This window comes from Mesocricetus auratus, unplaced genomic scaffold (genome assembly GCF_017639785.1).
Source record: "Mesocricetus auratus isolate SY011 unplaced genomic scaffold, BCM_Maur_2.0 Super-Scaffold_100004, whole genome shotgun sequence".
Classification (NCBI taxonomy): domain Eukaryota; kingdom Metazoa; phylum Chordata; class Mammalia; order Rodentia; family Cricetidae; genus Mesocricetus; species Mesocricetus auratus.
In genome coordinates this window covers 6,116,430-6,141,849 of record NW_024429189.1, presented here as the reverse complement: position 1 = coordinate 6,141,849, position 25,420 = coordinate 6,116,430, and the positions used below count along the sequence as shown (strand labels likewise).

Below are 25,420 nucleotides of genomic sequence, written 5' to 3'. Positions count from 1 at the left end.
CATGGCCACAGCGTGCAGTCACAGAGAGTGACATGAATGGTGAGGGGTATCAGGCCTAACAAATGTCCACAGAGCCCTGAACAACAGCCAACAGAGGCATGACTCCAGCAGAATGGAAGGCTATGGAAATGGGCTCTGCCTGCCCCCTGCTCACCATCACCCTTGGACCCCTGGGAACCCCATTGGTCCCAGCTCTCCTGGGTAGTCCCAGCACACTGGGAAGGCCTTGCTCCTTCCTACCCTGACGAACGTGGAATTCACTTTCTCCAGCCCCAGATGTGAAGAATGCCTTGGTATCTGACAAGACTTGGCATCCCTCCTGCTTCTAAGGGTAGATGTTGAGCAAGGAATGCAGAGGTGGAGCTTCGGTGGAGCTTCTGAACCCAGGACTGTGACCCAGGGGTGGGGAACTCAGAGGTAGCATCAACCCACCAAGAGCCAGCCAGGTCATGCCAGTCCCTCAATGTCAGCCCCAGGGCAGCCCACAGAGTAAGAAGTAAATTCCCCCACCCCCTGAAAATCAGGGGTTCTGCCCTCAGAGAGGCCTCAGGGCCAACTGCATGGATCAGAAGAATCTGATATGTGTCAAACTGTGGTGTCCACTAATGAGGATGCTTCTGTCGGTGCTGATTTCTAGGCTCTCAGAAATGTCTAGATAAACCAAGCTGCAGCTGAAATGGCCAGACCAAGTATTGTCTTTAATGTCCCCAGAGGAGCGGACGAATCATCTCCTACAGGCAATGGAGTCGGCCAGTCTTCTAGCCATGAAGAAGTCTGTGGTCATGGCAGGGGGCCATGAACATCCATCCTCTTCTACTTTCCCTGGGGACCTCCCTGTCCCTGCTTGACCGCTGGACACCAGCCTTGGACAGGGTCCACTGGATGTGGGGGAAACTCCTGGAAAGATCCACAGAGGGATGGCACACAGACTGTTTCCGGGGATATTACCTGGAGGAGGCAGTTCCTTAGCCTCCAGTGGCTTCAACTGAGAGCCTGGGCTATCATCTTTCTTGATGACCTGTGTCAACAAGAGAGAAGGAGACATATACCAAAGAGTACAGGAGCCACCTGGGGACAGAATTCCAAGGACTAGGATGACCAGGGGCCACCAGCACCACGGGAACTAGTACACGGGCACCTAGGAATCCCGACCAGGATCAAGTTGGCAGAATGGTAGGGAGGTTCCCCAAGCCAGCAGGACTCGGGAAAGGGGCTTGCCAAAAGTTGCATACAGGGAAGGCTGGATGTTTCTGGTGTTCAGGGTCCAGGGAACTTGAATGCAGCAGACCGGGGGAAGAGACACAAGGCTGTTTCCCAGGCTCTGAAAGACACAATTGCTGGGGTCACTCACACTGACCAGCCTGTGTAGAACCCGACACTTAGGAGGCATCTCAAAGTTGGCTTCTTTGGAGGTGAGGGTTCCTACTGCTGTCCCCTCTCTAAGGACCAGAGTTCCACATAGCCCCGAGCCCCCACACTGCTCCCAACACTCTCTCCTCCGCATCTGCCTCATGTTCTGGTCATAATGATGTCTGGTCCTCTGTCCCTGTGCCCAGACCTCTTCAGCATCCCCAACTGGAGTGTCTGAGGGGGGCCAGCTCCATCCTGTGTCCCCCAGACTGTGTGCCTAGGTAGTCTGGGGTCTACAAACACTGTGCTCAAGCCATAACCTGCAAACCCGGGCATGAGCTCACATTTGTAAGACAGCCCTTGCAGACATAATTAAGAATCTCTAGACAAGCTCATCTTAGAGTTGGGCAGGTTCTAACTCTAAAACAGATGGGGGCTGGGCGGTGGTGGCGCACGCCTTTAATCCCAGCACTTGGGAGGCAGAGGCAGGTGGATCTCTGAGTTCGAGGCTGGGCTGGACCGATAGCCTCCAAAACAATACAGAGAAACCCTGTCTCGTAAAAACCAAAAACCAAAACAAAACAAAACAAAAAAAAAAACAGATGGGAGAGGAATTGGACACGGGGGAAAAGAGACAGGCACAGGGAGGCAGAGACTGGAGACAACCTTAGATCTGGGGACGTTTGGAGCCAAAAGGAGCTAGAAGAACCCTGCCCTGGAGTCTTTGGAGAGTATATAGATTTCTCGTTTCTGGTCTTCAAAATGCGAGAGCGTACATTTGTTTGAGCTATCCAGTTTACAGAACTCTATTGTGTGGCAGCCTCCAGAAATGAATACGTCATTGATCTCATCATAGGGAGGAGACTGAGGTAAAGGAGGGGAGGAAGATGGTGGAGGAAGAATGGAGCCCAGGCTGACTGGGCTGATGGAGGCAGAGAGTGCTGAAGGCAGCACCCTCATCTCCTGGATTCTTCCTGGTGGGACACAGAGCAAAGATGCCAGGCCGTGGTGAGATGGGGACAGCCAGGAATCACGTTAGACTGCTTTCTGCTAATGTTTCTTGCCTGGCAGCGGGGGGACATGGCCAGGCCTTGCTCCTCTAACAGGTTTGTGTTCTGGTCTGCCTGTGCACAGTCCCAGGCCTGCACAGAGTGGCAGGTCACATTAGCTCTGAGCAACTGCACCTGCCAGGAGCCCTCTGCAGCCTGTCTGGTCAGTTCCCCGGGGTGCCCTATGTCTCCAAGTGTTTCCAGGGGCAGGCCTCCTGCAACTCTGCTGCAGCTCAGATGTGCCCAGGGAGGCCTGGGTAGCCCAGGTCACACACCGGTCTGGTAGCCTGGTATGCGGGACTGTCTCACCCCAAGCTTAAAGCTGTCCCCATAGAAGTCTGCGGCCAACTGATCGAGTGATTGGTTTTTTTTGGCTGGTCATTGCCACTGCCCTGAACTACCTTGGCTGTCAGGTCCACTCCTCACAGGTAGGTGTCCAGTCCCAGGTGTGACAATTGCCCACTTCACCCTCGGAGGCTGCAGGTGCTCATCTGCAACTGAAGTCGTCTGGGGAGGGGTCACTTCCTTTTGCTCAGGGGAGAGGCTGCAGGACAATACACGGTAAAACAGATGTGAATGGACACCCAGCTGTTCCGCCCATCACTGACCACAACACTCAGCAGGCCCTTATCCCCAGAACTACCTTGAGCTACATACAGGGCCAGCTGTGGCCAGTGGCCAAGCAGAAGACAGGGTCCTGGCCCCTCTTCACTCAGCAGCTTCCCAAGCAGGGCCTGTGCCTCAGATAGAGCAGTTGCTATGGGACATGGGTGGGGGCCTAGAAGCTTCTTCTGACCCTTTACCTTGTTGGTTGGGCCCACCACCATGTGGGTACCTCTTAGTACGCTGGGGAAACTCTAGAGGTTCAAAAGGCAGGGCTATGTCTGGGGCAGCTTCTGAGTCCTAGCACTTTTGCTAACAGCAAGTGCTCTGGGTCAGTTCATGGCCAGGGACAGGCATGCTACCCTGACCCAACCTTCACTGTGCTGACAGGCACACAGAGGAGGGCACCGAGGGACTGTTCTTGCCAATGCTGGTGAGAGGTCCCAGAGAAAGCTCTAGAAGATTCCCTCTCTTGCAGACCAGCCTGAAGCAGATGATTCATAAAGGTGGGCTCATTCAATACCCACCCCCACTCTCAAGATGGAGGGAGGGAGCCCAGGAACTAATAGCTAGGGTCTGGGTGATAGTGGGCGCCTGGGGGAGAGGGGACTGCCAGGATGAGAACCACCTCCAGATCATCACCCCCCTAAAGTGCTGCTAAGTGTTTTCTGTTGTGGAATGTTTATTTAACCACGTAAAGGCGTGTCACATTTGTTTATGCGGTATTTGTCTAATGATGCACAGATGTGTCGCTTTTGTTTATGCTGCATTGTTAATGCTTTGCCTGCCTAAGGCATCTGATTGGTCTAATAAAAAAAGCTGAATTGTCACTGGCTAGGCAGTAGAGGGATAGGTGGGGCTGGTGGGCAGAGAGAAGAGGATGGAAGGAGAAAGAAAGGGAGACACACCAGCCAGCCAGCTGCTAGCCAGACACAGAGGAAGCGGGAAAAGCAGGACCTACAGAATGAAAGAAAGGTAAAAAGCCCCGAGGCAGAACATAGATGAAGAGAAGCAGGTTAAATTAAGTTATAAGAGCTAGGAGGACAAGCATAAGAAAAGGCCAAGCGTCCATAGCTAACAATAAGTATCCGTGTCATGATTTGGGGCAATGATCTGAGAAAGCCTGCTCACAGTTTCCAGCATGGGGAAGCCAGGGCAGTCCTGATGGGAAAAGCCCTGCTGCTGCTGCTGCTGCTGCTGCTTCCAGCAGTTTGTGAACAAGGGACACCCTTCACATCCCTCATCTGAGCATGGGCAGGAACCTTACTCCCTTTCACTGCAAAAGGCCTTAGCGGCCAGGACTCAGAGAGAGCCCAGTTGCTGCTGGCCATAGAACAACCCCTATAGTAGTCTCAGAGGCTGCCATGGTCACACACATGTTTTCTGCTGCCCTAAGTCAGGCTGTTTGTGTACTGTCACTGCATACCCCACAGAAGTGCTCTAGGAAACTCCATGTGCCCATATCCCTCAGCCGCAGAGCCAGTAACCGGCTGCTGTTTGCCTTCCCTGGGGCTCAGGGTGGGCCTGGTCCTCCCATGCCCTTCTGTCCTCCCGTCCTCCTGGGAGCAGCTGAGTGAAATGAAATTGCCCAGCAGAAAGTAAATACATGAAAGGCTTCTTGTGGCAAGCGCCAGGGGCAGCTCCCCTCACTCAAACCCTCACCCACTCACTTTGCAGCTTCGGCGCTCTCAGAGATTTCCTGGGGATGGTAGCCTTGGGGGCTTCCAGGTCTGTGTCCCTCTATTTTCTGATTTGTGTCTGAGACCCCGCCCCGAGTGACCTTGATGCTGGGGCTGGAACTCTAGGAAAAACAGCACAGGGCAAGCCTGGTTTGACCACATTCAGCTAGTCCCCTCTTCAAAACAGCAGGAGGCTGGTGCACAAGGCTGTGGCCACCGCAGGACAGTCTCAGCCCTGTGGACAGCATACTCCCTCAGGAGTGGACAGCTGCTGGAGCAAGCTGTCCTGTCCCTTATCAGCCTACTGACGGGGCTAGCAGACAAAAGACAGAGCTGGCATTTCTGCCCAAAGTTGCCCAGAATGACAGGTGTGACACAGAGGGGCCAGGTGAAGACGCTGGGAGTGCCCACCTGCAGCAGCCGGGTTCGAGCCTGGAGCTCCTGCTGCAAGTGGGCCACAGACCTCTGCACATCGAGGACACACTGCTGATGCTGCAGGAGCTGCTTCCTGCCATGGTGCAGCGACAAGGACACCTTCCTCAGGGACTGGATTTCCCTCTGAAGTTCCAGAGGACAAGTAGCTTAGCCAGGAGAGGACATCCAGGGGTCTCTGCCTCTCATGCTGCCTGGCCTCCTGTCCCCTCCACAGGCCTTTTGCCTGGCCCTCCCTGCTCAGCCTCTTAGCTACTGATTTCCTCTGAGTTTGGTCAGGTGGCACCAGCAGGATGCAGGAGGGAAGCTGGGGTACTTATGTACCAATTGACTTCCATATGGAGTGTTTCCCCCTCCCCGCCTCTCTCTCCCTCCCTCCTCCCTCTCTCTCTCCCTCCCTCCCTCCCTCCCTCCCTCCCTCCCTCTCTCTCTCTTTCTCTCTCTGTGTTGGTCACTGCTTCTATAACACTGCTTTATTATAAAAAGCTCCCCCCAAGACCTAGGAAGCAGGCACTGCTGATCAGTGGGGACTTGAAGCTCCCAGAGGCTAAGCTACTTGTTGAGGGCCACAGATAGCAGGAGGCTAAGCTTGGTTTACATCCAGGGCCCTGTGCCACCCCAGACTGTAGTCCTCTGATCATGGGCTCTTCCAGGCACCATACGGTTCTAAGCGTCACTGAGGGGTGGAAAGAACTCAAGGATGTTCTGTGGCACAGGGGTGTTCTGGTCCCCCAACTGGAAGGGCTGCAGGCCTGTTCCTGTGTGACCATTCCTTGCCCATGCCTACCCGTTCCTTCTCAAGTCTGCTGAGGGCTTGTTGTTGCTTTTCCCGCAGAGTAGCCTGTGCTGCTCCACGCCCCACAAGACACCTAGGGGAGGGAAAAAGCCACATAGAGCTTTGAGAGTCTACTAAGATAGAGAGGAAGAGGCACAAAGCAGGGTCAGGACAGTCCCAGCAGCCAGATACACCTGGACACCCCCACAGAGCAGAGTCTGGGGGCCCCGGGGTGGGGCTGGGCTGCCACTCCTCCCTCCCACCACCCACATTTATGATTGTCTTATGGTCTAGGCCTCGAAGGCCTGAGATGGCAGAGTCTCCCGCCTGCAGACCACATCCAGGCAAAGGGTTCTCCGCTGACACCGAGGACTAATCCACCCTTAGCATGTCATGCCCAGGCCGGTATTGGGCTATGAATAGAGACACCCTTGGAGGCCGGCCTGAGCTGTCTCCACGTACACGGCTCACTTATGTGGAAGTCCTATATCTAAGAAGTCACACTAAGGTGTTGGGGAAGTCCTATGTCAATAAAGCACTGTTGAGCCAATAGGAATCTAGATAGGTGGAACTAGGAGTCCAGGAGAACTCTGGGAAGGAGAAACACAGAGAGTTGAGATGTAACGCCATGGGGTAGGAAGCCTGGAAACTTCTCCGGTAAGAGACATACTTAGATTAACAATTATGGGGTAATTACTTAAGTCAGAGCTAGCCAGTAAGAAACAAGCAAGGCCAACAGCTTCATAATTAATATAGCCTCCTGTGTGTTTAGTTGGGACTGATGCGGCTCTAGAACCAGGCTGGCAGGAAGGCTTCTCTCAAGGAAAAAGCCTCCCTTTACACTAAGGAAAGTTCTCAACATTTATAATAGCAAAAAGTTGGACACACACTAAGGGTCTGTGATTGGGGACAGGACAAGGGAATGCTGATGACCTGCACCACGTGCTGGCAGTTACACGGTGACGTGAGGCTTTCTTGCAGGCAACAGCATGTGAGGCACAAACCCCCAGCAACACCTGGGACACACTGGACACACTGCAGACATCACAGAGGCAGGGACAGTGGCTGTTTGTTTGTTTGTTTATTTGTTTGTGTTTGGGGTGTGGTTTTGTCTGGGACACTTTACTGTCTTACCTAAATATCTACAAATGCCTATCACAGCCTAGATCACTACAGCCATCTTCCTCCGTCTGTGCCCGGGCGTGGTGGGGGGGGGCACACCTACAGGGGTGGAGCAGAGCCAGCCACAAGCATGAGCTCACCCAATCTGATGCTCCAGGCAGGTCAACTCCGCACGGGCTTTTTCCTCCAGCGCCAACTCGCGCAGTCGGAGCACAGCAGTCTGGTGCTGTGCACGCAGCTCTTCGTCCCTCAGACTCTGCTCCAGCATCGCCATAGTGAAGCGGTGGAAGGTTCTGGACCTTTCTGTTCCTGGCTCTGGTCTTGTTATGCTCCACTGCAGAGACAGACCAGCCCAGTCTTGTCACTACTGGATCCTCTCAAGGGCTGGGAGCTTCCTGACTGTAAGCTCTTGTAGGGCAGGCAGAGTCCTCACCATCCTGGACTCATGCCCACCCCAAGCTAGGCAGGACACTTGTTTATACCCTGCAGAGTTTTAGCAAGGTAGGCTGGGCTGTGTATTGTGTATTGTGCCTAAAAATCCCTGTTGTCACGCAGGCCCTCAGCTATCACCCAGGGTGGGAGGGACTAGCTAGGGTGGCTACCAGCTGCCAGGATGGACAATGGGATGGCAGAGTGACCCTCCCAAGACCAGGGCCAGTATGGACACACTACCCACCACCAGTATCATGTAGCCTTAAAACCAAGCCGCATTCTTCGTACCTTGTAGGCAGGTCTGTCTGAAGGGTAGAACTTGGCGAGAGCCACCTGGGAGTGAGCTGGGTCCTGCTGCTCTGGCTCCGAGAGAGAAAGCAGGCCTTGACTGGGTCCTGAGGGAACCAGTGACATGTGCTTAGGGCTTTTCCTGCAGGAGGGCCTCACAAATGAAGTATGTCTGAGGCAGGAAAGGCTCACACTCCACCTCTGACACAGCCTCACACCAGATCTCAAGACAATGCTGAAAGGGCCTGGTGGCTTCTTGTTTCCTAAACTGAGGTTCTGAAATGGGACCCACAGTTGTACACAGGACCAGACCAAACATAAGGTGCTCAAGATAACAGCCCTTACTCTGGAAGAAGGAGACCCTGAGGCCAGATGGGGAAAGGATGTCCTGAGTCAGGCACCCAGCAGGGACAGGAACATAGAGCCCAGACTCCTGGCTAACCTAGCTCCCTTGCTGCTGTCCCCTGTCCACCGCCCTGATATGATGGGTTTCATAGAGTAGGCCCACTACCCTCTGGACAGACTTTCCCTGTGTAACAGCCCTGACTGTCCTAGAACTCACTCTGTTCAAGGCGGGCCTTGAGCTCAAAAAGATCTGCCCACCTCTACCTCTCAAGTGCTTGGATCAAAGGCATATGCCACCACGCCTGGCCCAAGAAGGCTTTTTTAGTTAAAAATAATTAAAGAATATTTTTTGACATCCCACCAAAAAAGGACAAAAGGAACTAGACTCACCACCGTATCTGAAAGTGTGTGTTTTACACAGACAGACATACATTCTCACACATATGAAAGAGCATTTTTGAGACACTTGATACCAACAAGGAGGTTAGACCAACAATGACAACATCCCAAGAGACCAAGGCTTCAGCACAGGGAGGACAAGCTGGGGTAGGCAGACCCCCAGCAGAGGAGACAGAACTGAGTCTGGGAGACAGCTAGGGTTGATGGAATGGTATGTTAGAGAGGAAGCCACAGAGAGAACCCCATGGTTCTAGTACTAAACATCTCTGATTTGCAAGTGAGAACTTATGGTTTAGCACAGGTTAAAAAGCATTCACTGGGCTGGAGAGATGGCTCAGCGGTTAAGAACACTGGCTGCTCTTCCAGAGAGGTCCTGAGTTCAATTCTCAGCACTACTTCTAACACTCCTCATTTTTCTGGGAAAATCTGTATTTCTGGCTGACATCATTCCTGTGTCCCTCACCTGATTTTTGAGATACACATCTACCAGTAACAAAAACAAAAGGAAACTCATTTATATATTCAAGAACATCTTCACTCTGGTTTTTGTTTCTTACATACTCTTCCCTGGTCATAGCATTTGAGTACACTTATTTTTTAAATAGGGTTTTACTATGTAGCCCTGACTGGCCTCCTGAACATAACACCAGTAGCACGACACTGAGATTGACAATTAATAAATGGGACCTCCTGAAACTGAGAAGCTTCTGTAAGGCAAAAGACACAGTCAGCAAGTGGCAGCCTACAGAATGGGAAAAGACATTCACCAACCCCACATCTGGCAGAGGGCTGATTTCCAAAATATACAAAGAACTCAAGAAGCTAGTCACCAAAACACCAAATAACCCAATTACAATGTGGGGTACAGGGCTGGAGAGATGACTCAGAGGTTAAGAGCACTCGCTGCTCTTCTAGAGGTCCTGAGTTCGATTTCCAGCAACCACATGGTGGCTCACAACCATCTGCAATGAGATCTGGTGTCATCTTCTGACCTGCAGGAATATATGCAGGCAGAACACTGTATACATAATAAACAAATCTTTTTTAAAAAGTGGGGTACAGAACTAAATAGAGAATTCTCAATAGAGGAATCTAAAATGGCTGAAAGACTCATAAGAAAGTGCTCACCATCCTTAGCCATCAGGGAAATGCAAATCAAAACAACTCTGAGATACCAAAGTATTCTTACTCCTGTCAGAATAGCTAAAATCAAAAACACCAATGACAGTTTATGCTGGAGAGGATGTGGAGAAAGGGGAACACTCCTCCACTGCTGGTGGGAGTGCAAACTCATATAGCCACTTTGGAAATCAATATGGCGGTTCCTCAGGAAAATGGGAATCAGTCTACCACAAGATCCAGCAATTCCACTCTTAGGCATATACCCAAAAGATGCACATTCATACAACAAGGACATCTGTTCAATCATGTTCATAGCAGCACTATTTGTAATAGCCAGAACATGAAAGCAACCTAGATGCCCCTCAACTGAAGAATGGATGGAGGAAATGTGGTACATCTACACAATAGATTACTACTCAGCAGAAAAAAAAACAGTGGAGTCTTGAAACTCCCAGGCACATGGATGGAACTAGAAGAATCCATCCTGAGTGAGGCAACCCAGTCACAAAAAGACAAACATGGTATGTACACACTCATATATGGATTTTAGACATAGAACCAAGGATTACCAGCCTACAATCCACACCACCAGAGAAACTGGGAAACAAGGGGGACCCTAAGAGAAACATACATGATCTCCAGGAGAAGGGGAAAGGGACAAGATCTCCTGAACTAATTGGGACCATGGGGGGAGGGGAGAGGGAGTTAGGAGAAAGAGAAGGGGAGAAGAGGAGGAAAGAGAAGGACATGAGGGAGCAGGAAGATAGACTCAGGGGAAGAATAGAGGAGAGCAAGAAAAGAGATACCATACTAGAGGGAGCCATTATAGGTTTAAAGAGAAATCTGGCACAAAGGAAATGTGCAGAGATCTACAAGGTTGACCCCAACTAACAATCTAAGCAATAATGGAGAGGCTACATTAAATGCCCTTCCCCGATAATGAGATTGATGACTATCTTATATGCCATGCTAGAGCCTTCATCCAGTAGCTGATGGAAGCAGAGGCAGACACCCATAGCTAAACGCTGAACTGAACTCCTGGAATCCAGTTGCAGAGAGGGAGGAGTGATGAGCAAAGGGGTCAAGACCAGGCTGGAGAAACCCACAGAAACAGCTGACCTGAACAAGGAGGAGCTCATGAACCCCAGACTAACAGCTGGGAAACCAACATAGGACTGTTCCAGACCCCCTGAACATGGATGTCAGTTTGGAGGTCTTAGCAATCTATGGGGCCTCTAGTAGTGGATCAGTATTTATCCTTAGTACACAAATGGACTTTGAGAGCCCACTCCACATAGAGGGATACTCTCTCAGCCTAGGCACACTGGGGAGGGTCTAGCCCCTGCTCCAAATGATATGACAGGCTTTGAAGATCCCCCATGGAAGGCCTCACCCTCCCTGGGGAGCAGAAAGGGGGATGGGATAGGGGTCAGTGGGAGGCAGCTGAGGAGAGGAGTAAGAGGGAACTGGGATTGACATGTAAAACAAGTTTGTTTCTAATTTAAATTTTTTAAAAAAGTAGAAAAACAGAAACAGTGGCTATATAGTAGGACCCTGTCTAGAAAAACAAAGGGGGGGAGTTTAATCTAGGCAGGGGGGCAAAGGGGGTTATGGGGAGGATACACATATAACCTCAGCACTTGGGAAGCTGAAGTGGAATGGCTCTTAGGAGTTAGAGGTCAGCTTGGGTTACAGGGCTCCCGGCCAGTCTGGGTTACAGAGTGAGACTCTGTATCAAGAAATCAGACCAAAATTTAACCCAAAATTGGGAGGCAGAAAAAGAAAATAAAAGATAGCTGGAACAAGAAAAATGAGCATCAAAGTGAATAACTTAAACCTAATTCTGAGGGTAAGCCCATCCCCTAGGAACAGGGTAAGCAACTCAATTAGAAGGCAGAGGCTGGACTTAACAGGAGCGTCATATTGTCCACAAGTAACACTCCTCAAATGCAAAGACACAAACAGAAAGGAAGAGTGTGGCGAGGGCCATGCTCTTTTTTTCTAGTCACAGGAAAGCTGTGCAAATGTCAACGGAGGTTTTGGAGGTGATGTGCATGCCCTGCCCTCCAAATTCAATCCCTGGCATAGCATAAACCAGGCACAATGGTGCCCATTTATAGCCCCAGCACTTGGGAGGCATAGGCAGGAGGGTCAGACATTTCAGGTAACCTTCAGTTACAGGTGAGTTCCAGGCCAGACTAGGAGACCCTAGGTGAGATGCTAGCATAGAAATCCCCCGGCCCCCCCAAACTAAACTTACATACAAAGTGGACTCCAGGACAAAACTCATTGCAGAAATGTCCCATATCAAAAGGGTCAATTCATCAAGAGCTCATTGGAAATCCTAAATATTTATGTGTCACAGCACTAATCGAACTGCCCAGGGCTCTAGACAAGCCCACAAGCTGACATTTCAGTAGTGCACCCACCCCCACCTCAACCCCCACCCCCTCCCCCCACCCCCACCCCTGCAATAGGTAGATAGGAGGCAGAAAAGCCACAAGCATGGAGTAGATCTGACCAATTCTGTCACCAACTGGTCTACCTGGCATTGCGGAATGTTCCACCCAACAGAGCATGTGGCATATCCCAGCAAAAGCTTGAATGGGGAGATAATAAAAACTCTACAAATGTACTTTATGAGCCGGGCGTTGGTGGCACACGCCTTTAATCCCAGCACTCGGGAGGCAGAGGCAGGCGGATCTCTGTGAGTTTGAGGCCAGCCTGGCCTACAGAGCGAGTTCCAGGACAGCCTCCAAAGCCACAGAGAAACCCTGTCTCGAAAAACCAAAATAAACAAAACAAACAAAAAAAAACAAATGTACTTTATGACCACCAGAAATGGACAGAGGGGCCAAGCTTTCCAGGGAAACGGCCGCATCAGGCTGGGGGTGAATCTGTAGGCTGGTGTGACTAGCTCCTTGAGGCTTTCCACCACTGCCCTTATCCCTGTTCAACCCCTAACCTGCCAGCACATCACATAGGACACTCACCTGCAGAAGATGCCCTTGCTTCCTCAGGAGGCTCCAAGGACCCCGTGCTGTCTCTCTGCGGGGAGGGTGGTGATCTGAAGGGTCAGGAAAACCACCAGAGGCCACTGTCATTGCCAGCACCTGAAACCTGGATTTAAGCCTGCCCTCCTCTACCCTGTGGAGTCCCATCTGGCCCCAGCCTTGGCCTCACCTGGATCTGGTTGTCATTGTGTTAAGAGAGAGTGTGTTTGGCTCTAGGCCACCACACATCTGCTGCTGTTCCAGCCTCGAAGCCTTTTCTGGCTTTTGCTGGGCTTCGGGTTTCTCCATCTTCTGCTGTGAGGAAACAGTCTGATGTTGCAGAGAGTGAGAGAGGAGGTTTCACAGCTGGGTCCCAGGGTCGGGCAAGAGAGACATACTGGGGTTTGTATATCTCACACGCCACAGGTCATAAGCTTTGGGCTCCAACAGAGACCCTGCTGCTCATCCTAACAGGCCCCAGATCGGGATGAGTGCAAGGTAAACACCCCAATCCGTGACCCAGCTCTGGAACCAGCCATGGGCACCTCAATGTAGGTATCCCCAGGACATAAGTGACCAAAGCATCCGATCCCTTCAAACAAGTCCACAGCCCCCAGTTTACGTGGCTCTGCGCTCCCTCCTAGACTGGTGAAGCCCTCCGTATCCATGGGGAGACACCCACTTTAGAAGGGTCAGGCTGGGTGGGGGGAAGGGACACAGGGCAGGGGTGGCACACCCATTCACGCCCGAGAAGGGGCGTCCCTCTGACCTTCAGCTGGTGTTTGAAGAGAAGTGCATCCAGTGTCATCTGCATCTCCCATACCTCATGCTCTGCCTGCTGCCGCAGAAGGGCGAGCGCCTGCTCCTGCTTCTGCTGGTCCAGCTGTCATGAGAACCCACACCCGGGGTTCACCTGTGTCTTGCTGGCAACAGACTCTGAGGATCACCCTGGTAGCTCCCATGCCTGGGCAGGGCCTGTCCCTTTTAGCAACCAGCTACTCTTTCTATTGGGGCTTCCCTATCCAGACTGAGGGACAGGGGTAAGGGCTGCTTCTCAACCCTGGGTTCTGTGTGTTTGGAGCCTTCTATTCAGCACTGGGGGCAGAGCCTGCTCACAGCTAATCTCCAAACAGAAGAAGCCTAAAGGGGACACAGCTGTCACTGGCCTGCTGTCATAGGGCAGGACATACCTTCAGTGATTCGAGAAAGCTCAAGGATTTCAGCTGGAAATTGGTCAGGTGCCCTTCATGCAGGCCTCCAGAATGTGGCCCCTTGGGCTCCTGCTGACCTGCAGACCACGGAGGAGGGCACCTGAGCGGCAGATAGGCTCTGAGCCTCTCTCCTGGTTGAGCCTCAGCACTCACAGCTTCTTGGCCTGCAAGGAAACTGAGGCCAGAGGCCGGGAGGGAAGGCCCGCAACACAAGCACTGTGCTGGTATCCAACCCTTCAAGAACGACCCCTTCCCTGCAGCCCTTCGGGAGAGCATGGCTGCCACGTGGCTGGCTAACCTCCCTCAAGTTCACTCTGGCTACCATTCATTCCAGAAGCAAAAATCAAGTTAGTATAGGTGATAGGGCCCACCAGACAGACCCAGGTCCCAGTCTCAGATCTGATCTGCACTTTCTAGATGACCCTGAACAAATGACTGGCCAACCAGAGCCTCTGGGGAACCCGGCTTCCCCAGCCTGAAAGCCACTATTGTTGCCCATGGCGTTTAGGTGGGTATGCGCTACAGTGAGGTGAGTTGAGGGTGCTTCTTGGAATTCTGGGGTGCTCCCCTTCAGTTACAAAGTCCCCAAGGGTAGCTGAGGGGGCTTCTTTTCTTTCTGATGGCTCCCCAGAGCCAAGGCTCTGCACACTGTTGGTGTTCCCTGCTCTGTGGGGAAGAGGAGAATCCAGGGCTTGGCTGTGTCTCCCTCTTGACCCATCCTCTACCTTAACCTCAGCCTCATTTCTTCTAAGAGTTAGCTGTTGGAGGAAGGCTCATGATGTTTGGCTTGGACCATCTAGCCTGGATGAGAGGGCCTTCCTGACGGCCCTTGATGGCCCTCGGCCACCGACTGGTCATGAAACAGAATGGCAGTCCTCTGCCTAAGAAGAGCCGTCTTTCCTGGCAGACTACACATCATCATGGACAGAGAAGCTCAGGGACTTGGAGTGGGAGCAGATGTAAAGCTGTGACAGCAGCTACACAGTCCTGGGCATTACCAATGACAAAAAAAAATTCTGGGGGTAGCAGGTTGCAGCCTTAGGACATACACTGAGCACTTGGGTACTCTTGGGGGGCCCCATATAATTGGGCACAACTCTTGGGTTGACTGAGTTCCTTTGCAGGAAAAGAGGGCTTCACTGCTATGTCCAGGCTCTCAAGAAGACTGAGGACAGAGCAGATGTCAGTGCTCCGCCACCTTCCACACACACTAAAGACTGAAGCCTCAGGCCTCTAAGCAGGTGCCAGCCCCCGTCACCCTTCCACAGACTCTAAAGATCGAAGCCCAAAGCTTCTAAGCCTTGCATCTGAGGGGGTAGCTCCTGGTCCTCTTGGCCATGTCAGTGCCCCCAAAGGTCACAGCTGCATGTCCCTGTGACCCAGAAGAAAACTAGGTCAGCCCCCAGCTGGGATCACCATATACAGAGAACGACCCTGCCTTAATCCCTAACTCCTCTCAAAAAACAGGGAAAAGCCCCTGGAATTCAGCACCCTCCAAAGCCAGCACTGTGAACCCAGTGAGCTGACCTCATGAGAGCCCGGCGGCTGCAGCCTGTAGGTAGGAAGGATGATGAATGCAGAGTGCTTAGACTGTGGGGTTCCTCTGCCCCCAGGGGAGACCTGCTAAGCCAGAGAGTAGAGCTTTGCTTCCAGAGAAGCAGCAGAAGGCACAGTTGGTGTTTAACTTTGCACATTTAGAGGAGAAAAATGGGGACCCAAGTTTGACCTTAAAACCCTTGTATTAAAAAAGAAAAAAAAAACCTGGGTGTGGTGGCACTCCCACGTAATCCCAATGTTTCAGTGAGGAAGAGAAGCAAAGCCTGGGCTCACCAGACAGACAGCCTAACCTGTGTTCCAGGCTCCAGCCAGAGAGAGACTCTGTCTCAAAAACAAGGTGGGGGTGTTGCCTTCTGGCCTCTACATATGTATGCTCAAGTGCACACGCACGCGTGCGCCCGCGCGCGCACGTGTACACACACACACACACACACACACACACACAGTGCATAAAAAGCTAACTCTTGGGGGGAGGGCACGGGAGGAGGGGAGGGAATGGGAAAGGGACCTGGAACTGACTTGTGAAGCAACCTCGTTTCTTATCTAAATTTAAACTGGAAAATAAAAGAAAAAGAAAAAAGAAAAAAAAAAGCTAACTCTTCTGTTCCGCCTCATCACAGGCCCAAGTCTTGACCGTCACATACGTCTGACAGCTTCCACACATCCCTCATTAACAAACATTCCACCGAGCAGGGACGTCTAGGTACTGAAGTCCAGAAAGTTTTGCTGGACTGCGGGGCTTGTATACACTAGTGGCTAGAATTGAAGGTCTCGCTCTCATTGCTGTTTCTGTGACCGACCAACACTTCTGCTCAGGGAATGGCAAATGGGACTGAGGGATAAGACAGGGCAACCCCCCCCCAACACACACACACTTGTAAGGAAAGAGCCACACCCTTGGGGGAGATGGCCATCTTGTGACCAGGAATTACTCTTGACTCTCACACAACAGCAGACCCTGCTTAGTCTGGAGGAAGAGAGTGTATAAACCCAGCCAGGGGTGGCCAGAGCCCAGGGAGTCTCGCTGACTCTCTCTGGACTACACTTTCTGCGGAGAGATAGGACTTTCCTCTGGTTTAAATGCTCCTTCTCAAATTCATGTAGACATTTAGTAGCCATGGTAACAGGGTTAGAAGGTAAGGCTTCTAAATGGTGAAGGCTTGTCCCTAGAGTGGCAAAGTCTAACCACTAAAGCCAGGAATGGACTTATTATAAAAGGAAGGGCTGGTGTGTGAGGATAGTGCATTAGGTGTTTGCCTTGGGTTCCATCTCCGGTACCCCATAAGCAGGCTCTGGTGGCACAAACCTGTAATCCCATCTCTTGGGAAAGAGACAGGAGAAGCAGAGGTTCAAGGCTATCCTTAGCTACACAGTGGGTTAAGTAAAGGCTATCCTTAGCTACACCTTCTGAACTATGAGCCCACACCTCCCTGTCCATCCTAAGTTCAGGCTGTTAGAGCAGCCACTCAGAAACAGGCTGGAGATCCATGTAATACTGTCAACTTGGCAGGCTCTGGAATCATCCAGGAGACAAGCCTCTCGGCAAATCTGTGGATTTATCCAGAGTAGACTGAAGTGAAATCTGTGGGTCACAACATCCCACGGGCTCAGGTTCTGCACCGAACACCAGCATCCGTACCCTTTGCTTCCTCCCTGCCGATGCTATGTGGTCTGCTGCCTCGATTTCCACTAGGGCTTAATTCTAGTCCAGGCAAGTAACTGAAAAACCAACCAGGGCTGGCCAGGGATCTCCACAAATGCACTTCCTGCCCCTCATCTCCTGGTGCCCCTAAAATGTAGATTTTGCTGGGATAGAGGCTTGAGCTCTGATCGATGTCAAGTATGAAGTCACACTTAGTCAGTGTGGCAGGAGTAAAAGGTTCATGGACCACTGAGGTTTTGCTGTAGTCCTGGAGCCTAGGAGAGTTGGCAGCTGTTGCCTGAATCCCCCTAAGGGAGAAAGGTCGTGCCCTGTCCCACCCCCCAGAGGCCAGGAGCCTCTACCTGCTGGATCTCACATGGTATAGAGCTGGTGGCCCCACAACACACTCTCCTCTCTCTCTCTCTCTCTCTCTCTCTCTCTCTCTCTCTCTCTCTCTCTCTCTCTCTCTCTCTCTCTCTCTCTCTCTCTCCCTCTCCGTCTCCCTCTCCCCCCCCCTCAGCTCATACATAAGTGCTAACTCACACCTACCAGGTATGTCCAAGGCTCTGAGCCCAGTCTGAGACATTTCCCACCCACCTGGCTGGCTCTACCCTGCTGGGAAAGCCTTGATGCCTGTCCTACAATCCTCTGGGGCTACTCAGTCTGACTAAGGGTCCTGAGCAGAGCTAAGGCTCACATTTACTCTTAATGTTTCTCCAAGCCAGGCGTGATCACTTTATTGTTGCTGTTTGGTTTGGTTTCATTGTGCAGTACTGGGGTTCGAACCCACAGCCTCATATATGCTAGACAAGCACTTTATGTTTGAGCTATATCCCAGCATTGTTACCCTATTTTATGTGTGTGTTTATTTTTGTGTTTTCTTTGTTGTTATTTGTCTGTTTGTTAGCTCTCACAGTGTATCCCAGGCTGCCCTGGAATTTTGTATTTCCCAGGCTGGCCTTGAATGTGTGATTCTCTTCCCTCCTCCTGAGTGCTGGGCTTACGGGTTATCTTACTACCGTATTCAAAACCTGCTTTATGAGGAAAATAAGCAAATAGTAAAGAAATAGTGAACCGAGTCCCAGTCTTGTTCAAACATGGTACCTATCTCCTTGCCATGCTGGGCAGGAAGCTTCTCCCCACAGCCTACAGACTCCTAGCAGGATGTACCCCCGAGGGCAGGTAGGCTCCCCCAAAGAATCTGTGACTTCTGTGGTCAGCAAGAGAATGCCTCATACCCTCTCTAGGTGCCCGCTCTTCAGCCCTGAGTGCCCTTAGCTGAAACCTAGGAACAAGGACACTTAAGTATCAAAGAAAAGGCAGAACCTGGGCTGACAGGCATAAGGAAGGAAAGCAGAGTGTCACCACTGGGCTACAGCTATTCTGGAGACCAGCGATGACATACATCATGACAGGCGCAACAGGAGCGGAGTAGGCGGCGGGGGCTGGAGAGCCTCAAAACACTTTAATACTGACACGTGGCTGCCGTCCACATAGAAAAAGGCCTCTGCCCTGCAAGACCAAGCTCAAGCTAGGCAGTGGAAGAGGCCCATGGGAGGACCCCCTGGCCACCCGACCAGCCAGCCCAGGGCCTATCTGCGGGCTCGCCCTTACCGCAGCTATGGGTGGTCCAGGGCGTTACCAAGCCTGCCTTTTTGGCTTCTGGCATCTTCTCCTGGCAAAGGGAGTCACAGGCGGGGGCTGGTGCTGCTGGCACCCCAAGTGAGCTAGAAGACAATGAGTATATGATGAGTGAAGTCAGCATCAGGATGGGGGGAAAGGGGTGAAAAGTACCGTAACTCAGCAGGAATCTGGGCTCCCACAGCCTCCAGCAGCCCTAAGATCCAGGCAGTGTGGTTAGGAGACAGACCTGAGGGCTTAAGGTCTGGCTCCATTAGCCAAGCATAGCCACAATACAATGTGTGCATACATGAGTGCATGCGTGTGTGCGCGTACGTGCATGTGTGTGCTAGTTCCATCATCACCATTTCTGAGGTGGGCTCCCAGCCCCATGTGCCAATGCAGCTACCCTCGGTCGACCTTGTCGGGTGATTGAGGACACCACCCACAAGGCTATGTGGGATGAGATGACACTCCACAATCCCACCTCAATGCACCGCGACTCTGCATTGCAGCTGTGCCTGTGATGCAGAGCTGGGCCATCAGGGGAGAGGCAGAGCCCCAACTAAGGACTCTAATTCTCTATACTCCACATGGTCCCAGGCAGCTGCCTCCCTGAGACAGACGGGAAAGGCCTCTACCCAGGTCAAAGCAGCCGCCAGTGGGCAGCGAGCTGCCTGGTCCAGGTGGGTGCGCAGCAGCTGCAGGGATTAGAAGGCTTTGAAGCACAGAGGGCGAGGATGCAAATTGGCTGGTGTGGGCGGTGAGCACAGCCTCAGCTCATTCAGCCGGCTCTCCCCGAGGCGCCATCTGTTCCTGGACAGAGCGGCCTGGACTCCACCTGAATCACCAGGAATATCACCCATGCCTGGGTCCAGCAGCCCTCGGGGCCCACAGGTCTGTCTCCAGCCTTCTTCAGGTCAGGGGCTGGGCAGGGCTAGGCTATGGTATGGCCACACCCAACCCCTGCCTGGAGCTAAGGTCTTTCTGAACATACGAACATACGTTACGGGAACACAGACACACGAAGAGTTTCCAGGAAGCAGGAGCAATGGGGGCGGAGTTAAGTGTGAAGATAGGTGGGGCCAAGTCCCATGGGTAGCCGGCTAGAACCTGAACCCCTAGTGCCCTGAAAGTGAGAAGACAGTGACTGACGGGCTGTGGTGGAGGAGAGGGTCCCGCCCAGACTCAGCCTGAGAAGTTCAGGCCCTGGATGGTGCACCTGAGGGGAACAGACGGAAAACCACAGGCCTGGAGCAGGAAGGCAGACTTTGATCCTCAAAAGCAAACTGGCAGGACCACCTGGCTGTGGCCTACTACGTAATGGGACCAGCAAGCCTCCTCTCATTAGCAGAGGAAAACCTCAGCACAATGCTGCCCCCTACTGGTCATTATGAGTCAATGACGACACAGGCCTTACAATCCAGGAAACACCAATTCCATCAAAAAGTTCATTAGGAAAAAAAAAAAGTTCATTAGGGGAGGAACGGGTTTCCTGGTGAGGTGGCAGGGAAGGCGTCGGGAAAGAAGTGTCCCAGCTCCAGGAGGAGCAGGGGTCGGGGGCTGGGGAGGTTACGTAGCCTTTCGCTGTAGGTGAATGCGCTCAGCAACCTCTCCTGGGGTGAAGAGGAAGGATGAGCTTGCTCAAGATAAACAGAGCTGAGATTTGATGTAAACATCCCCCCCCCCGCCCCTCCACCCCACTCCCACCCCGGCCCAGAGCTGGGCCAGAAGTGGAGAAGCCACCTGCACACCACAGCTACCTTAACCACAGCCGCCTTCACGGTCTGTTCTCCCTGCTCTGAGTGTGTGGCAACCCCTCTCACCCACGCACAGCCTCTCCTCACATGAGAGGGGCTATCCTCTGAGACAGCTAACCAGCTGCCGAGCGGAAGACAGCTCAGCCTGTGGTTAGCAGTATAACACAGAGCCTGCGCCTGGGGACCACGCCGAGGTCAGAGGTTATTCTGGTGAGCTCTGTCAAAGTATAGACACAGGGCCAGCTGAGTCCTGGTGGCAGGGGCCTCCCAGCCTCCTCCAGAAGGTGCACCCTCTGTTCCGGCCACAACTCCGCAGAAAGGCTGTACAGGCTGCAGTTACCTGCCTAGGGTGCTGCAGTCTAAGGACAGCAGAATGAGGAGGACGTGGTTTGGTCCCTCGGGTGGGTAGCGCACTGCACAAAAAGTCAGGAGGAGGAGGCCTGGGGAGGGGGTGTTGGGGACCACAGAGCTTCTAACGCTGCGGAGGCCCAGGTGAGAGAGAACAGTAGGCAGGCGAGGGAAGATATTTGGGAGGCAGAGCAAGTTTTCAGGAGAGGTGACCAAACATACTTCCAAGCGCTGGAAACAGAAACCATAGCTGCGGATGGAGGAAGCCGTTAGCTTTCTGGTGGGCAATTGCTGAGGGTCAGCTGCAAAGTCCCTACAGGACAAAAGCCTCCTGGGCCCTGCCCAGCCTTGCATTCAGTGGGGGCCACTAAGGGCCCAGTGTGGTGGGGGCAGGATGGGCCCTTCTACGAACAGGAAGGAAACAGGGTGAGATGGGTGGGAGGGTCGCGAAAACTACAGAGGGGACATGGTAAGCTCCTGTGCGGATTGCACTGAGAAAAGGCTGGGGCCAGGGCTAGGGACAAAGAAGATACAGGGATAAGTCCTGAGAAGTCCTGTGACAGTGAACCCAGACAGGCTGATGAACCATGTCCTCAGACAGTCAACCTGGCGGCAGTCAATGAGGAAAAGCTAAGACAAGCATCTCCCACGGACTGTGGGCCAGCGCAAAGGAATGTCTGATGGTGAGCATGCCTCCCTGACCAGCGAGCAGCTGAGGCCAGAGGTAAACCAGATGTGTGAGGAGAACCAGTGTCACTCTTCACCTGGCCTGATGCACCCAGACTCCTGTCTGTGGGCCCTGGGCTAATACCATGACCCTCCACGGGAGATGAGAGAGGCAGACCTAACGGCCACAGCACAACGAACTAGACTCACCTCCTCATGGAGGCACCGAGGGCCTGGAGGGTAGCCATCTCTCTCTGCAGCTTCTTCTCCAGCTCCCGGGCGCCATGACTTGATGAGCCAGCAGGGCAAGGTTGCGTGTGAGACATTGAGACAGGGGCGCTGGAGACGGGACCTGCAGAGAGAGCATGGAGGTCTTTCTGACCTTCTTGCCCCTTGGGAAGGTACGGCGGGCAGGCAGCAGGCTTTGGGAAGAACCTTACCCCTCCCCCAACATGGGATGAGACAAATATGGCCTGTACTACATGTCACTACTCTCATTGTCTGGGTAGCGCCTACCCTGCCCTCCAGAGATGAAAAGGAATGGGGTCCTGTTGCAACCAGCCCAAGGATCACCCAGCAGGCATGACACCCACTGCCCAGCCCCACCTTGGGGCTGGCTCTCAATGTGGGTCCCCAGGTTCACACTCTGCGGCTCCCGGTTGGGTCTCCACGATAGCATCTCACCGTCCTGGAAGTAGGTGCTGGGGAGAAGGGGTTTGGTCTGCACGCCCACCCTGTCCTGGGAAGTTCCTCTGCCTCCATCAGACACTAAACTTCTGAGGTAAGAGGGAGGAGTGAAAGCGGGGGTGACAGGCTCTGTGCTGGGGCCCAAGGGCAGCATGTCCGAGGCCAGGTCACTAGCTGGTTCCGGCGACGTCGACTTGTGCAGCTTGGTGGTAAGGATGTCAATACGCTGCTTGAGGACATCGGCCATGGTCTCCAGTGCCTGCAGCCTGGCTTGCTTGTACTGGAAGTGCAGGAGGCCCGATGGGCCCAGATGCTCAGTATCCTGGGGGTCCATGTAGATGCACAGCCCCCCGGACATGTCCTGGAGCTTCATGGGGCCAGGAGAGGAAGCGGTAGATGGTAGCAGAGGGGCAGCACTCATGCCGTCCCGGGGGCGTCCAGCGTCCTGGGTCTCAGCACGGTTCCATGGTTTGTTCAAACACAGACAGAAGCTGCAGGGAGAGAAGAGGGGTTGGGAACTCAGCCTCAGCAACACGGTGCAAACACATGCGGGTGAAGCAAGGAGAGACAATGAGGACATCTGTGACAGAGCCAGGGTTCACCGCAGACCGGAGGTCAAGGCGAGGACATCATGTGTCATCAGTAGAACGAGGACCAAGTGTGAGGTACAGAGACATGATGTCAGTCCCTGGGGAATAGTCTGGTGAGTCTTCACACATCAAACACCACATTAACACAATCATCAGCAAGGGGTTTTACCAGAAGCATCAAAGGCCTGGGTGTGAACAGATGTCTGCGTACCCTGTTCACCGCAGCAACACTCCAACAAACAAACGAGGTCCATGATCAGATGATGGACCAGCAACGTGAGGCCCATCCACACAACGGGATGCTTCTCAACTTTAAGCAGGAAGAGAGAATGGTCCCTGCTCTACACCAGGAACGAACCCCAGAGACATCAAGCTAAGTGACATTGGTTACAAAAGGACAAGTCTGACAGGATTCCCCACATCTGAGTTCACCTAGGCCATTAGATCCAGAGAGACAGGTGATGCCAGGGGCTGGCAGGGGCTTCTAGGTTGGTGTCAATGGGGACAGAGGATCTACTGGGGAAGAGGAGATTCTGAGGACGGATGGTGGTAATGACTGCACAGTAATAGCAATGTGCCGTGGCTGTGCGACTAAAAACCGTTCAAGTCGGGCATGGCGGTGTATGTCTGCAACCTCAGCACTAGAGGCTGAAGGAGGAGGACTGTGAATCTGAAACGACATAGTGAGAGCCCTCACTGAAAAACAGAACAAATGCTGGTGTGACACTGCACGCCTTTAGTCCCTCCTAGCACGTGGGAAGCAGAGGCAGGATTGTCCCTGTCAGAGTTGTAGGCCAGACTGTAAGATGCTGTCTCCAAACAAATAACAATAAAAAAAGCTAATCAAGCCGGGCAGTGGTGGCGCACGCCTTTAATCCCAGCACTCGGGAGGCAGAGGCAGGCGGATCTCTGTGAGTTCGAGGCCGGGCTGGACCGACAGCCTCCAAAACAATACAGAGAAACCCTGTCTCGTAAAACCAAAAAAAAAAAAAAAAAAAAAAAAAAAGCTAATCAAAACAAACAAAAAGGAAGTTAGGTGGTGGCAAAGGCCTGAAAACAAAAACAAAACAGTTTCTTAGGAGTCTGAGGCTGGAAGAACAAAGTTTCATACTGGCTGGGCAACTTAATGAGACCCTGTCTCTAAATAAAAGGCTGTTTTGGTTTGTTTGTTGTTGTTTTTAAAGGCTGGAAGGGGCTAAATACCTGTAATCCCGGCACTCAGGAGATAGAGGCAGGTGGATCTTTGTTTGAGGCCAGCCAGGGCATAGTAAGACTCTACCACAAATAATAAACAAACAAAAGCTGGGATGTAGCTCAGTGATAGAGGCTTTGCCCAACAGCCGTGAAGCTCTGGGTTCAATTCCCAACACAGAAGACAAGAGGGAGAGTGTGTGAGACACCAGTGGGAAGAAGCTGGTCAATGGGCTATAGCTGAAGTTATTCTTTTTTTTTTTTTTTGGTTTTTATGAGACAGGGTTTCTCTGTATTGTTTTGGAGGCTGTCGGTCCAGCCCAGCCTCGAACTCACAGAGATCCACCTGCCTCTGCCTCCTGAGTGCTGGGATTAAAGGCGTGCGCCACCACCGCCTGGCATAGCTGAAGTTATTCTAACAGCCCTTAGCATACTGGAAAACACCGAAAAACTTGAAAGAAAGGACGCTGAATATGTTTTATCATACAGAAATTATAAATGTTTGGAGATGGATGCATTTAGCCTAATTTAAATATCGTGCAATGTGTGCGTGTATCAAAACACCACATGTACCCCATCCATCCATATGCACAATTTTTATGTTTTTATGTATTAGTCAAGCATAAACTTAAAACAAAATCCAGATGGATTTAGGATTTTTAAAAAATGGTTATCGTTGTAAATGTTATGCTATGTGTATTTTAGCATAGTTTTTAAAGGTAGGAGTAAAAAGGGCCAGCACGCAGTAAAGGGAGACAAGTCTACAGCTTCCACAGTGATGGGGATACCCCTCTAGCCCTGCAGGAAGCTGAAGGGGCCATGCAGGCTGCTGAGGGCTACCCATGGGTACAATAACTCGCTGGACCTGAGTCCTCCTCCATTTGCAACTAGAGGCTGCTTTAGAAGTTCACAGACACAGGCATCTACGCTGCCCTTCAGACATTATATCTCAAGACATGGCCAGGGAAAGACTAGGCAGGATAGAGGGAGGAGTTGGAGAGAGGAGTCAAGAGGAAGGGGAGAGTGTCTGTCCCATCTGGCCAAGAGTATATATAGAGGGGTAGGAGCAGGGACCAAGGAGATCAGCTCAAAGTTCCTCCCAATGCTAATGCCAAAAAAAAAAAAAAAAAAGCCCACCAATGTCCCTAGGGAGCCTAGAGCAGGACATTCCTGGAAGCAACCTCCTGAGGAGAGCTGCCAATCCCTGCGCCTCCTCCTCCTCACCTTCCTATACTGGCCAAGAGGAGTACCTCAGCAGGCAGCCATGGGTACCTTTGCAGGTGACCAGAATGAAGCCAGGCCGGGAGTGGCTGGCAAAAACCAGAGGTGGAGAAGGGAAAGAGCTGTCTCATTTAGGCGGTGAGGGAAGGGAAGGGAGGGAGCAGGGCGGAGGGGGCTGCGGGGGGGGGGCGGGAGGGGAGGAGGAAGGACAGAAGGGCATGTGGAAGGTGTTGATGCCACTGTGGCAAACAGCTTGGAAGCTCCTTAAAGAACTCCAAAGAGAAATACAGTGCACACAACGCCCCCCCGCGCCCCTCCCCACATCTCTGGAGTGGGCC

At 52.4% G+C, this 25,420-nt stretch overlaps 1 protein-coding gene across 8 annotated transcripts in view; it reads right to left on the bottom strand.

Moving 5' to 3' along the window:
* Positions 1–25,420, bottom strand: part of Ccdc187 (coiled-coil domain containing 187) — a 51,086-nt gene that overhangs the window by 5,723 nt on the left and 19,943 nt on the right. For 5 of the 8 annotated variants that reach the window (XM_040745213.1, XM_040745214.1, XM_040745215.1 and 2 more), the window contains 15 exons: positions 22,000–22,571; positions 21,604–21,745; positions 18,614–18,726; positions 13,780–13,877; positions 13,359–13,472; positions 12,780–12,919; positions 12,590–12,663; positions 7,731–7,837; positions 7,151–7,344; positions 5,901–5,982; positions 5,093–5,239; positions 4,673–4,803; positions 2,801–2,943; positions 1,233–1,321; positions 949–1,018 (listed from right to left, as the gene is read on the bottom strand). In XM_040745213.1, the coding sequence (XP_040601147.1) occupies positions 949–1,018; positions 1,233–1,321; positions 2,801–2,943; positions 4,673–4,803; positions 5,093–5,239; positions 5,901–5,982; positions 7,151–7,344; positions 7,731–7,837; positions 12,590–12,663; positions 12,780–12,919; positions 13,359–13,472; positions 13,780–13,877; positions 18,614–18,726; positions 21,604–21,745; positions 22,000–22,571 (2,216 nt within the window). The remainder of the gene's footprint in view (positions 1–948; positions 1,019–1,232; positions 1,322–2,800; positions 2,944–4,672; positions 4,804–5,092; positions 5,240–5,900; positions 5,983–7,150; positions 7,345–7,730; positions 7,838–12,589; positions 12,664–12,779; positions 12,920–13,358; positions 13,473–13,779; positions 13,878–18,613; positions 18,727–21,603; positions 21,746–21,999; positions 22,572–25,420) is intronic. The other 3 variants (XM_040745216.1, XM_040745218.1, XM_040745221.1) reach the window with 3 other exon arrangements.